General features: G+C 45.9%; 1 protein-coding gene across 2 annotated transcripts in view; it reads right to left on the bottom strand.

The window, feature by feature from the left end:
• LOC138651725 (3-beta-hydroxysteroid sulfotransferase-like) overlaps window positions 1-14,108 on the bottom strand; it is a 126,852-nt gene that overhangs the window by 28,704 nt on the left and 84,040 nt on the right. For both annotated transcript variants that reach the window (XM_069742148.1, XM_069742147.1), the window contains one exon: window positions 7,953-8,047. In XM_069742148.1, the coding sequence (XP_069598249.1) occupies window positions 7,953-8,047 (95 nt within the window). The remainder of the gene's footprint in view (window positions 1-7,952; window positions 8,048-14,108) is intronic.

Raw genomic sequence — 14,108 nt, 5'->3', positions numbered from 1 at the left:
TAGGAGCTTCCTATGTGGGCTGCGTGAACTGGTAGTCAAGGCTGGTTCTGTAGTGCCAGTAGGCCCAGCTCCCCCTGTAGGACTGTTGGGGTTCGGTAACTGCGGCTGCCTCGCGGCCTAGCTGTTCTCTCCTCTCCTGTGGACCTTCGGGTCCACCACCTGGTTCCAGCACCGTCAGCTGGTTCCGGGCCGAGCCTTTGGCTTAGGTGCCTCCTCCTGGGTATCCGAGTTCCGCCAACGCCAGGCGGTCCTTGGTAGTGCTTTTAAGCGCGGGCACCTACAGCTTAGTAACCGGGTTCCAGCACCGTCAGCTGGTCCTCGGTCGTGCCATTGGCTCTTGCACACTGGGGCAACGCATCCGGGTTCCAGCACCGCCAGCTGGTTCTCGGCAGTGTTTTTGTCACAGGTACTCCCTCGTGCCAAGCCTGGTTTCAGCACCGTCAGCTGTTTCCGGGTTGTGTCAAGCTCACTGAGACACCTATGCTTGCCTCGTCGTGGTGCGGTCGGGTTAGCCAACTCCAGGGTGCCTCCAGTTTAGGAGCTTCCTATGTGGGCTGCGTGAACTGGTAGTCAAGGCTGGTTCTGTAGTGCCAGTAGGCCCAGCTCCCCCTGTAGGACTGTTGGGGTTCGGTAACTGCGGCTGCCTCGCGGCCTAGCTGTTCTCTCCTCTCCTGTGGGCCTTGGGGTCCACCACCTGGTTCCAGCACCGTCAGCTGGTTCCGGGCCGAGCCTTTGGCTTAGGTGCCTCCTCCTGGGTATCCGAGTTCCGCCAACGCCAGGCGGTCCTTGGTAGTGCTTTTAAGCGCGGGCACCTACAGCTTAGTAACCGGGTTCCAGCACCGTCAGCTGGTCCTCGGTCGTGCCATTGGCTCTTGCACACTGGGGCAACGCATCCGGGTTCCAGCACCGCCAGCTGGTTCTCGGCAGTGTTTTTGTCACAGGTACTCCCTCGTGCCAAGCCTGGTTTCAGCACCGTCAGCTGTTGCCGGGTTGTGTCAAGCTCACTGAGACACCTATGCTTGCCTCGTCGTGGTGCGGTCGGGTTAGCCAACTCCAGGGTGCCTCCAGTTTAGGAGCTTCCTATGTGGGCTGCGTGAACTGGTAGTCAAGGCTGGTTCTGTAGTGCCAGTAGGCCCAGCTCCCCCTGTAGGACTGTTGGGGTTCGGTAACTGCGGCTGCCTCGCGGCCTAGCTGTTCTCTCCTCTCCTGTGGACCTTCGGGTCCACCACCTGGTTCCAGCACCGTCAGCTGGTTCCGGGCCGAGCCTTTGGCTTAGGTGCCTCCTCCTGGGTATCCGAGTTCCGCCAACGCCAGGCGGTCCTTGGTAGTGCTTTTAAGCGCGGGCACCTACAGCTTAGTAACCGGGTTCCAGCACCGTCAGCTGGTCCTCGGTCGTGCCATTGGCTCTTGCACACTGGGGCAACGCATCCGGGTTCCAGCACCGCCAGCTGGTTCTCGGCAGTGTTTTTGTCACAGGTACTCCCTCGTGCCAAGCCTGGTTTCAGCACCGTCAGCTGTTTCCGGGTTGTGTCAAGCTCACTGAGACACCTATGCTTGCCTCGTCGTGGTGCGGTCGGGTTAGCCAACTCCAGGGTGCCTCCAGTTTAGGAGCTTCCTATGTGGGCTGCGTGAACTGGTAGTCAAGGCTGGTTCTGTAGTGCCAGTAGGCCCAGCTCCCCCTGTAGGACTGTTGGGGTTCGGTAACTGCGGCTGCCTCGCGGCCTAGCTGTTCTCTCCTCTCCTGTGGGCCTTGGGGTCCACCACCTGGTTCCAGCACCGTCAGCTGGTTCTCGGCAGTGTCTTTTGCTCTTGTACCTTCTGCTCCCCATCCTGGTTCCAGTACCGTCAGCTGGTTCCGGGCAGAGCCTTTGGCTTAGGTGCCTCCTTCTGGGTATCCAAGTTCCACCAACGTCAGGTGGTCCTTGGTAGTGCTTTCAGGCACGGGTACCTCCTGCTTAGTAACCGGGTTCCAGTAACGTCAGCTGGTCCTCGGTAGTTCCATTGGCTCTTGGACCTTCGGCTACCCATCCGGGTTCCAGTACCGTCAGCTGGTTCTCGGCAGTGTCTTTTGCTCTTGTACCTTCTGCTCCCCATCCTGGTTCCAGTAACGTCAGCTGGTTCCGGGCAGAGCCTTTGGCTTAGGTGCCTCCTTCTGGGTATCCGAGTTCCGTCAACGTCAGGCGGTCCTTGGTAGTGCTTTTTAGCACGGGTACCTCCTGCTTAGTAACCGGGTTCCAGTAACGTCAGCTGGTCCTCGGTAGTTCCATAGGCTCTTGAACCTTCGGGTAGCCATCCGAGTTCCAGTTCCATCAGCTGGTTCTTGGCATTTTCTCAGCCTTCTTGTACCTTCTGCTACATTTCCAAGTTGAAGACCCTAACGTCGACGACCCGGAAGACCACCACGATGACGACGACACGGAAGACCACCCCGATGACGACGACGACGACGGCGGAGACGACGACGGCGGAGATGACGACACTGGAGACGACGACCCTGGAGACGACAACATGGAAGACCGAGAAGCAGAAGAACAAGAGGCTGCAGAACAAAGAGCAGAAGAACATTAAGCATAAGACTTAATATCAGAGCAAAAGATATTATCTAAATTATATGCAGAAGAAGACTAAGCAGTGTATGGGGGTGAGTCCGTTCCTCCTCGTGGTGCCCCTGGATAAAGCCTGATGCTGCAGGCCAAACTGAACGCGGACAAATGTAACTTTTGTGACTGGCAGAACGGAAGGTGTAATCTTCAAACTTTTATAGATAACAACTACGGGAATGCCTGTCACAAATGAGAATATGATGAAGAAGTAGAATAGGAAGAATAATAACAGTGGAATAAAAAGAATATGTAGAATAAGAAGAATAATAATAGTTGAATAAAATGAATATGAAGAATGTAATAAAAAAAAAAAAATAGGTAGAAGATGAAGAAGAAGATGAATAAGGTGAAGAAGTTGATGTCAAAGATGCTGATGATGATGAAGATGAAAGTGTGGGAAAAGAAAAAAAAAAAGAAAAAAAAGAAGGGGAAGGGCGTGGAATAGTGAAACATCAATATCTGACAAAATAAAAAAAAAATTTACATAGTCAATATCTTTGTCACTCCGAACGTCTTAAAAAAAAAAAAAAAACATGCTATTCTATTTGATTGGGATAAACCTCTATGACTTTAATGTCTCCGCCACCTCCCCAAATACATCCGGCATTATTCTTAGTTGTTTTCCTTCATGTAGAATGAACCTACAAGGAAAGAAAGGGTTTATTTTAATTCCGATATTTTGGTCCCATTGACTTGCATTGGGATCGGGTATCGGTATCGGCGATATCCGATATTTTTTGAATATCGGCCGATCCAAACCGATACCGATACTTTCCGATATCGGAAGGTATCGCTCAACACTAATTACCATAAGTAACAGACTACGCTTTGTGAAAGGGTCACTGGTGCGGCATGTGGGCGAGATATATGTCGCAAAGTTTATTATCTTGCATGATGTGAAAGCCATAGGTTTTCCTCCATCATGATATGCACTGCGAGTAAATCAATTATTCCCAGGGACTGACTTTCATGGTGAGCAGGTCAGAGATCGGTGGAACGTCTACTCACCATATCTCCACCTCAAGGGTGTGGTTGGAGGGAGTTAAATGTCCAGCCACTGTTTTCTTCTGTCTGTGTTGGTTTGGCAAAAGGAAGCCTCCAAGCAGAAGCTCCAGTGAGAGCTGCCATGCATGGTTGTCCCAAAAGATGGGAGCCATAATGTGAATGGCCTTTGTACGGACTTTTTATTTTTGTTTGTGTCAGAAACGCTGTGTTTTTGTTACTATTTTGGGCTTTATGGTTTATGAATTAATAAATCACCCAGAGATTTTAACCTAAAGTGTTCCTGTGTCCACTCAGGGAGCAGCTAAGTGATCCAACCTCCCACAGCTGTCATGGCTTAAAATCCTCCACGGTATGTAAGATCTCCCTACTCATGCCAGCACATGTCCAGGTCCTTTTGAAGTTTGTCAATGACAATCTGGATGATGCAGAGAAGGCATGGAAATGATCATGTGGCCACATGAGATCAAAATAGAACTTTTTGTATCAACTCCACTAGCCGTGTTTGGAGGAAAGAGAAGAAGTAAAACCCCCATAACACCATCCCAACTGTGAAGGATAATGGGGGAAACATCATACTTTGGGGGTGCTTTTCTGCAAAGGGGTCATGTATCACTAGATTTTGGCCAACAACCTCTTTATCTTCATAAGAGCATTGAAGATGGGTCGTGGCTGGGTCTTCCAGCTTGACAATGACCTGAAAACACACAGCCAGGGCTAGTAAGGAGTGGCTGCATAGGAGTCATTTCAAGATCCTGGAGTGGCCTAGCCTGTCTCCAGACCTTAACCCAACTGAACATTTTTGGAGGGAGCGAAAACTTAATGTTGCTCAGTGATAGCCCCAAAACCGTAAAGATCTGTAGAAGATCTGTGAGGAGGAGAAGTCCAAAAATTACTGCTGCAGTGTGTGTAACTTGGTCAAGAACTACAGAAAATGTCTGACCTCTGTAATTGCAAAGTTTAATGTTATGTACCACATACTAAGTTCTGTTTTTCTATTGCAGCAATTTATTTAATGCAATAAAATGCAAATTAATTATTTACAAATCATACAATGTGATTTTCTGGATTTTTTTAAGATTCCACCTCTCAAAATTAAAGTGTACCTACGATAAAAATTAGAAACCTCTCCATTCTTTGTAGGTGAGAAAACTTGCAAATTTGGCAGTGTATAAGATACTTATTTTCCCCACTGTATACAGTACAGACCAAAAGTTTGGACACACCTTCTCATTTAAAGATTTTTCTGTATTTTCATGACTATGAAAACTGTACATTCACACTGAAAGCATCAAAAATATAAATTAACACATGTGGAATTATATACTTAACAAAAAAGTGTGAAACAACTGAAATTATGTCTTATATTCTAGGTTCTTCAAAGTAGCCACCTTTTGCTTTGATGACTGCTTTGCACACTCTTGGCATTCTCTTGATGAGCTTCAAGAGGTAGTCACTGGGAATGGTCTTCCAACAATCTTGAAGGAGTTCCCAGAGATGCTTAGCACTTGTTGACCCTTTTGCCTTCACTCTGCGGTCCAGCTCACCCCAAACCATCTCGATTAGGTTTATGTCTGGCGTAGCACCCCATCACTCTCCTTCTGGGTCAAATAGCCCTTACACAGCCTGGAGGTGTGTTTGGGGTCATAGTTCGGTTGAAATAAATGATGGTCCAATTAACGCAAACTGGATGGAATAGCATGCCGCTGCAAGATGCTTTGGTAGCCATGCTGGTTCATTATGCCTTCAATTTTGAATAGATCCACAACAGTGTAACCAGCAAAGCACCCCCACACCATCACACCTCCTCCTTCATGCTTCACGGTGGGAACCAGGCAAGTAGAGTCCATCCGTTCACCTTTTCTGCATCGCACAAAGACACGGTGGTTGGAACCAAAGATCTCAAATTTGGACTCATCAGACTAAAGCACAGATTTCCACTGGTCTAATGTCCATTCCTTGTGTTCTTTAGCCCAAATAAACCTCTTCTGCTTGTTGCCTGTCCTTAGCAGTGGTTTCCTAGCAGCTATTTACCATGAAGGCCTGCTGCACAAAGTCTCCTATTAACAGTTGTTGTAGAAATGTGTCTGCTGCTAGAACTCTGTGTGGCATTGACCTGGTCTCTAATCTGAGCTGCTGTTAACCTGTGATTTCTGAGGCTGGTGACTAGGATAAACTTATCCTCAGAAGCAGAGGTGACTCTTGGTCTTCCCTTCCTGGGGCGGTCCTCATGTGAGAAAGTTTCTTTGTAGCGCTTGATGGTTTTTGCCACTGCACTTGAGGACACTTTCAAAGTTTTCCCAATTTTTCGGACTGACCTTCATTTCTTAAAGTAATGATGGCCACTCGTGTTTCTTTACTTAGAATTTGTATTATGGCAAGAAAAAAGCAGCTAACAGTCTATTCAGTAGGACTATCAGCTGTGTATCCACCAGACTTCTGCACAACACAACTGATGGTCCCAATACCATTTATAAGGCAAGAAATCCCACTTAGTAAACCTGACAGGGCACACCTGTGAAGTGAAAACCATTCCTGGTGACTACCTCTTGAAGCTCATCAAGAGAATGCCAAGAGTGTGCAAAGCAGTCATCAAAGCAAAAGGTGGCTACTTTGAAGAACTAAGAATATAAGACATAATTTCAGTTGTTTCACACTTTTTTGTTAAGTATATAATTCCACATGTGTTAATTCATAGTTTTGATGCCTTCAGTGTGAATGTACAATTTTCATAGTCATGAAAATACAGAAAATCTTTAAATGAGAAGGTGTGTCCAAACTTTTGCTCTGTACTGTATGTAATATTTCAAAACCTTATTCTAAAGTCAATAGTTGCTTTACTGCCTATGGTTATGGATGACTTCAAATGCGCACAATATATAGTAATACTGTACATTTCTTGGTCTATGTTATAGAGGCAAATTTTTAATTGCATGTCTGATAAAGCAAATTAATAGGAATATAAGGACTTAAGATGCTGGTAAGAGTTGTTCAACCCCATATCAATGGCCCCAGAGTGCTGCATAAAGTAAGATCTAAACCTATCTCTCAGACCATTGTAACTTCTTTCCTCCTAGTTCCATGTTCCCGTACAGTTTTTTTTACATCAATAATTTAATTTGAGCACTACAGCCTTCACAATTTTAACAGAGGACAATATAAAGGCTATTACAGATCAGCAGCTGCTGATTAGCTGCAGTGGTTAAGTCAGATGTTTGTCAGAGACGGTAGTAATTCTGCTATTTCAGAATGTAACTAGAGTACCGTATATACTCGTGTGTAAGCCGAGAATTTCAGCACAGTTTTTGTGCTGAAAATGCCCCCTCACCTTATACACAAGTCAATTGTCCAGAACGCTTGCAGGGGGAGGGAGAGCGGACATCATACTCACCCTCTGTCGCTGAATCTCCGTCCCTGCATCTCCGTTGTCATGGCGCCGGCAACTCTCCTCTCCTGTGCTGAGCGGTCACGTGGTACCTCTCATTAAGGTAATGAATATCCATGCGCCTCCAATCCCATAGGTGTGTAGCGCTTATTCATTACCTTAATGAGCGGTACCATGTGACCGCTGAGCAGAGGAGAGGAGAGCCACCGGACAATGGAGATGCAGGGATGGAGATGCAGGTGCGAGGAGGGTGAGTATGATGGGGAGGGGGGCAATGTTAGCCATGCATACAATCAGGGGAAGGGGGGAGCCATGGGGAACGGGGGAACTGAGCAATGCGGTAACGGGAGAACTGAGCAATGCATACAACAGGGGGAGCCACACATACCAGGACAGGACAGGGGGAGCCACATACAAGGACAGGACAATGGGAGCCACATACCAGGACAGGACGGGGGAGCCACATACTAGGACAGGACAGGGGGAGCCACACATAGCAGGACAGGGATGAAGGGACAATGAATACCAGGCTTATACTTGAGTCAATAAGCTTACCCAGTTTTCCGTGGCAAAAGTAGGTATATCGGCTTATACTTGGGTCAGCCTATACTCGTGTGTATGCAGTATATATTTTTTTATTTTATGAATCATCAAGGGGTCATTGATAAGGGGTTAATCCAATACTGGACAACATTTTTAAGTTAATTGTTCAGATTAAGTGGTTAAGATAAAATTTCCACTGTAAATTCTACGTTTTTTACAATTCACTTAAATGTACCTAACTTACAGTATATTTCTACACTATAAACGTTTGTTTATAGTGTAGAAATATTAGAGTCATTTTTGCCATCCACTGAATAATCTTATAATAATAATGTTTCTAACCCACTGTTCCTTTCCTATTTTAATACTTCAAATACAGTAAAATCATTACATAAATAACTGAATTTAGTAGTGCATACCTTCAGCATGTCTTCATATGACAGAATAAGAAAGTTTGGGTTATCTTTAATTGTTAGCCATCCTTTCACATGTTCAAACCAGCGCCCAAATATAACTACAAAACAAAAATTCAGGTATAGTCATTATCAACAACATTATATTAACCTGTTATATTATTAAAGGGGTTGTCTGAGCTTGAATGTTGATTGACCAGTTAATATTCCTATAACCAAAGTATGTAGCTGAATATGAGAGACGCACCTAAGCATCATAAGACAAATCAAAACAAAGATTGTGCTGCAAAATAGCTCACAAATATTTTAACTTTATTAAATATAAAATATAACAGATTTGATAAAAAAAACAGAGTAACTCAATGGAGGGCTAAAAACAAACCTCCCAAGGCTATAAACATGCCTTCAAATCTATTTTTTAGTGGTTAACATGTATATCACATAGAAGAGTATAGGATGCAGACTTATACAGCAATAACTTTGAGCCCAGTGAAAGCTTCACCTGGCTTAGTTAATGGGTGTGCAGGTCTACACACCAAACAGGGCTCCAGATTATTACTGTTATAGCTCAGTTTGGACATTCGATCCCATGATCTGTTGCTGCAAGGTTGGTTTCCCTGTCTGCTGAGCTATCCCTGTCCAAATGCTGATGGTTTCTATTTTCTTGTTTTGATTTGCTGGTTTTCTCCTCTCCAGGTGTTTCTCATTTTCCTGTTTTGGCTTGCCTGGTCACATTCTTGGTTAGGTTTTATAAGTTCACCCTTTACTGAACTTCCTTGCTGGCTATACCTCTTGGTGGCTGTGTGTTCAGAAGTTACAGCCTTTGAGCTAAGGATTTAACCTTTCTTGATAACCTCCAGTTGTACTCTTGCAATGAGTTTGTTTGCTTTTACTCCCATCACCTTTTCCTTTTACCACTGCTAAAATTCTGGGACGTTATACTTGCTCCTTTTATTTTTAGTTCACCTTGGCAATCTCTTTCTACCCTATATGAATGTGTGTTAGTTTCTTATTTCACAGTGTCTTTTCCCCTTGTTGGTAGTGTGTTGTGGCTTGTCCTCTGGTTCCTCATAATGTACGGGAAACCTCTTGGAGGCCTTTTAATGGAGTTAGGTCCGAGGTAGTGGTTTAGCTCTGTGGCTACACGTCTTAACAATTACTATGTAAATAAGAATCCTGTACTCTTCTATATATGCCTACCTATTGGTTATGTAATGCAATACATGTGTGGGCATACTAACTATCAGGGCCGGACTGGCCATCGGACACTTCTGGCAAATGCCAGAAGGGACGGTGGCAGTAGTGGGCCGCTCGCCAGTGCCAACTCCCCCCCCAGCGCCGCGGCATTCAACTATACCGGCGTCTGCCCTCGCTCCCTCTCCCATAATTCCCTGCTCTGCCTCTGACACTGCAGGTGCGTGATGATGTCATATCATCGCATACCTGCTGTGTGTTGGGTGGGCAGATTGCAGCTGCTGAGACCGGAGCCAGGAGCAGTGCGGGGAACGAAGAGAGGTGAGGAGAGTGTTTTTTTTTTTAAATATATCAATGAGCGATAACTGGATTGTGGGGCTATTGGGGGGCTGTATTACATTCTATGGGGGGATTTATTACATTCTATGGTTGCTGGTTGCATTACATTCTATGGGGGCTGGCTTCATTACATTCTATGGGGGCTGGCTGCATTACAATGTATGGGGCTGGCTGCATTACATTCTATGGGGGCTGACTGCAATACATTCTATGGGGGCTGTGCTGTATTACATTGACCGGAGAGGTAACATAGTAACATAGTTATTAAAGTTGAAGGAAGACTCTAAGTCCATCTAGTTCAACTCATAGCCGAACCTAACATGCCCTAACATGTTGATCCAGAGGAAGGCAAAAAAACCCATGTGGCAAAGAGTAAGCTCCACACTGGGGAAAAAATTCCTTCCCGACTCCACATACGGCAATCAGACTAGTTCCCTGGATCAACACCCTAACAAGGAATCAAGTACATATACTGTTAGGGATCGAGTTCCCGCTTCTGCACAGGGGGAATCTCGGGCTGTTTCTGCTGCGGTCTCCCATTTTTCTCCTGCCACAGTGGAACCTGCTCAGCGGAGACATCGGTCCTTGCGTCTGGCTCAGTGTCACTCTGTGCTTAGGCTTGCTGTTGCTTTTCCAGCTTTTGCCATTAAAGCCAGTGCTGGGCAGCAGCAAGCTGACGCTTTTGGGACTAAGTCCTGCTTTTTCCTTTCTGAGCATGCCCAGGGTGAGATCTCCCGTTGGAGATCGAGGGTCACATGCTCAGATGCTGCAGCGGTTCCCATTGGTCCTCCTGGAAGGTCCTGAAGGTGTTAACTTCTGTGGCAGCTTCCCATTGGTCCTTTATTGGAAGGTCCTGAACGTGCTGCAGCTATATAAGCTTCGCATGACCGCACGGCCATGCGCTAGTGTACAATTGTATATGTGTGTTTGTTGATGAGTGCAAGTCGTTCATTAAATACCCCTACCCTATTGTATGACTGTTCGCGTAAGGTGTATGGCTGCTATCTAGCACCCGACTATCCTCTCAACGTGTTACGCACGAATCAGCGTCTATTGCTGTGACCGCCAGTGCGGCGCCACGCGCCAGTAGTGTGCTTCCTAACCCATGTCCGGGTGCTTAGAGGTGCCTGCCAGAATGGCACAGTTCGCACTTCGGTGCTCTAACTATTTCTATCAGTTACCTAACACACCCAGTTGCGGTGTTGTGCGCAAGTAGTCTGAACGGACTTCAACCCTGAGTCTTGGGATTGAGTTCGCTGACTCCTTGCTTGCACTCATTAGTGCGGTATTGCGGACCTGTGGCTTTACAGGGTTTGCTTCCACCGCCATATAGCGCTGCCAATTACTAGCAGCAGGTTTTCACCTGCACGGTGGAACCCGGACTGCGAACGCACCAATATTATTTCACCTTATACTTGGTGCGTTCCGCCAGTCCTAACATATACCCTGTAACGTTATACTTTTTAAGAAAGAGATTCAGTCCCCTCTTAAATTTAAGTAATTAATCACTCATTACAACATCATACGGCAGAGAGGTCCATAGTCTCACTGCTCTAACAGTAAAGAATCCGCGTCTGTTATTATGCTTAAACCTTTCCTCCAGATGTAGAGGATGCCCTCGTGTCCCTGTCTCAGGTCTATGATTAAAAAGATAATCAGAAAGGTCTTTGTACTGTCCCCTCATATATTTATACATTAACATAAGATCACCCCTTAGCCTTTGTTTTTCCAAACTAAATAGCCCCAAGTGTAATAACCTATATTGCTATTGCAGACCCCCCAGTCCTCTAATAACCTTAGTCGCTTTTCTCTGCACCCGCTCTAGTTCAGCTATGTCTTTCTTATACACCGGAGACCAGAACTGTACACAGTATTCTAAGTGTGGTCGAACTAGTGACTTGCATAGAGGTAAAATTATGTTCTCCTCATGAGCATCTATGCCTCTTTTAATGCATCCCATTATTTTATTTGCCTTTGTAGCAGCTGCCTGACACTGGCCACTAAATGTGAGTTTGTCATCCACCCATACTCCCAGGTCTTTTTCATTGACGGTATTGCCCAGAGTTTTAGAATTAAGCACATAGTTATACATCTTATTACTTCTACCGAAGTGCATGACCTTACATTTATCCCCATTAAAGCTCATTTGCCATTTTTCAGCCCAAGCTTCTAGTACACATAAATCGTCCTGTAATATAAAAATGTCCTCCTCTGTATTGATTACCCTGCAGAGTTTTGTGTCATCTGCAAATATTGAAATTCCACTCTGTATGCCCCATACAAGATCATTAATAAATATGTTAAAAAGAAGAGGGCCCAATACTGACCCCTGTGGTACCCCACTGCTAACAGTGACCCAGTCCAAGTGTGCTCCATTATTAACCACCCTTTGTTTCCTATCCCTGAGCCAGCTCTTAACCCACTTACACATATTTTCCCCTATCCCCATTATTCTCATTTTATGTATCAACCTTTTGTGTGGCACCGTATCAAAAGCTTTTGAAAAGTCCATATACACTGTGTCCACTGGGTTCCTTTGGTCCAGTCCACAACTTACCTCTTCATAGAAATTGATGAGATTGGTCTGACAGGAACAGACCCCAGTAAACCCATGTTGGTATTGGATCATGAGGTTATTCCTCTTCAGATACTCCAGTATAGTGGATCGCCCCCAGACGTAGGGCCGCGGGTACTCGGTACCGGTCCTCTGCTGGCTCAGTTCTGGGTATGTCACGATGGCTGGACACGGTCCGTGACCCTGCTAAGGGGCGCCCAATAAAAGGTGATAGGAGTCTGTCAAGGTTTCGTGACGCCACCTGTGGTATTCGGTCAGGGTGACCGACGCTGCTTGGGGTCCACTGGGGTGATGTGATGGCAGCTAGATGGTAAACCTTCCCACAGGTGAAGTATGTCCCCAGGGCTTCCCAGTAAGGTGGATGGTGATGGTGTGAGGTGCAGGCAATAACGAGGACACAGGGTTGCGGTCTTTTTACCTCTTTACTGAAGACTTCAGGATCCTCAATCCAGAGCACGATTAACAGAGCTGTCAGAGATCGGCTGGTCCGATGGCACATCCAGAGTTCCCCTTGCAGGTGGAAATCGTTGCCTACCAATAGCGCCTGTGTGTTGTAGTGCTACCCTGCTGAGCATTCGGTATAGTCCTCACAACTTCTGTTCTAGTTCGTTCATTTGTTTGTTTTTTCTAGTTCTTTTTCTTTCTATTTCGTTCCAGATGTTACTAGTTTCTCGTCCCCCAGGTATGTTATGGCTAGGACGCACCCGTATGACGGGAAGGCTTGGAGCTCTTCCGGGACCCTAGAGATGCCCCTCTCCACGCGTTGCCCCGTATGTCTTTGTAGGAAATTTAAGGTAGACAGCCAACCTATAATTAACTGTCCTGTGGTGTTTGAAGTAAGTCATAGAGTCTGTTACTTCCTCGGTGTTCCGGCCACCGGCTACGCGCCTCAGTAGGATGTTGCCGTTCTCGGGGCACGACTCCTACTGGATCTCCTTTGTGCTGATCTTGTTTCTCTTTGTTCCACAATATCCTTCGCTTCGTGTCTCTTTCTTAGGATACCGCCGCAAGGAAGTGCAGGCGCGGTTCCGTAACGTTCTGTCTGTTCGCTAGGTACCTGCCAGGTTCCCACGCCTGACAGGGACCCCCCTGAATCTTCTCCCTGCAGCACCCCCTGCCACGGGATGCTGCCTGAATCCAACCCAGTCAGCTTCTGATCTAACTTCCTATCCAACCCCTAGTTTTACCAGTGTGAGGAGTGGCCCAATAAATAAAGCCTTTTACTCCCCTAGTGGCCGGAGTGTGAAGTGTAATGTGTGCTGGTGATACCTGGTCAGGAGAACTCCTTAGTGCCATCAGACGTACCGCTACTCTCCTTAGTGGCAGAGCGACGTTACTGCAACAACCAGATCTCTGGGGCGCTGCACTAGCATCCCTTAGAATGCCCTCCAGGATTTTACCCACAGTAGAGGTTAAGCTTACTGGCCTATAATTTCCGAGTTCAGTTTTTGTCCCCTTTTTGAATATTGGCACCACATTTGCTATACGCCAGTCCTATGGTACAGACCCTGTTATTATGGAATCTTTAAAGATTAAAAATAATGGTCTATCAATGACTGTACTTAATTCCTGCAGTACTCAGGGGTGTATCCCATCCGGGCAAGGATATTTGTCAATTTTAGTGATTTTTAGACACCGACGTACTACCTGCTGGGTTAAGCAGGTGACATTTAATGGGGAATTTTTGTTATCACTGATCATTTTGTCTGCCATGGAATTTTCTTGTGTAAATACTGATGAAAAAAAGTCATTTAGCATATTGGCTTTTTCCTCATCCTCATCCACCATTTCACCCAGACTATTTTTAAGAGGGCCAACACTATCATTTTTTAGTTTCTTTCTATTTACGTAGTTAAAGAATATTTTGGGATTATTTTTACTCTCTCTGGCAATGAGTCCCTCTGTCTCAATCTTAGCTGCCTTGATTTGCTTTTTACAGAATTTATTTAATTTTCTGTATTTATTTAATGCCTCATCACTACCTACTTCCTTTAATTCTCTAAATGCTTTCTTTTTGTCACTTATTGCGCCCCTTACAGCTCTATTTAGCCATA

The sequence above is a fragment of the Ranitomeya imitator genome, chromosome 10, assembly GCF_032444005.1.
Source record: "Ranitomeya imitator isolate aRanImi1 chromosome 10, aRanImi1.pri, whole genome shotgun sequence".
NCBI classification, from domain to species: domain Eukaryota; kingdom Metazoa; phylum Chordata; class Amphibia; order Anura; family Dendrobatidae; genus Ranitomeya; species Ranitomeya imitator.
Note: the sequence above shows the minus strand (reverse complement) of the source record. Positions and strands in the feature narration are given on the sequence as shown.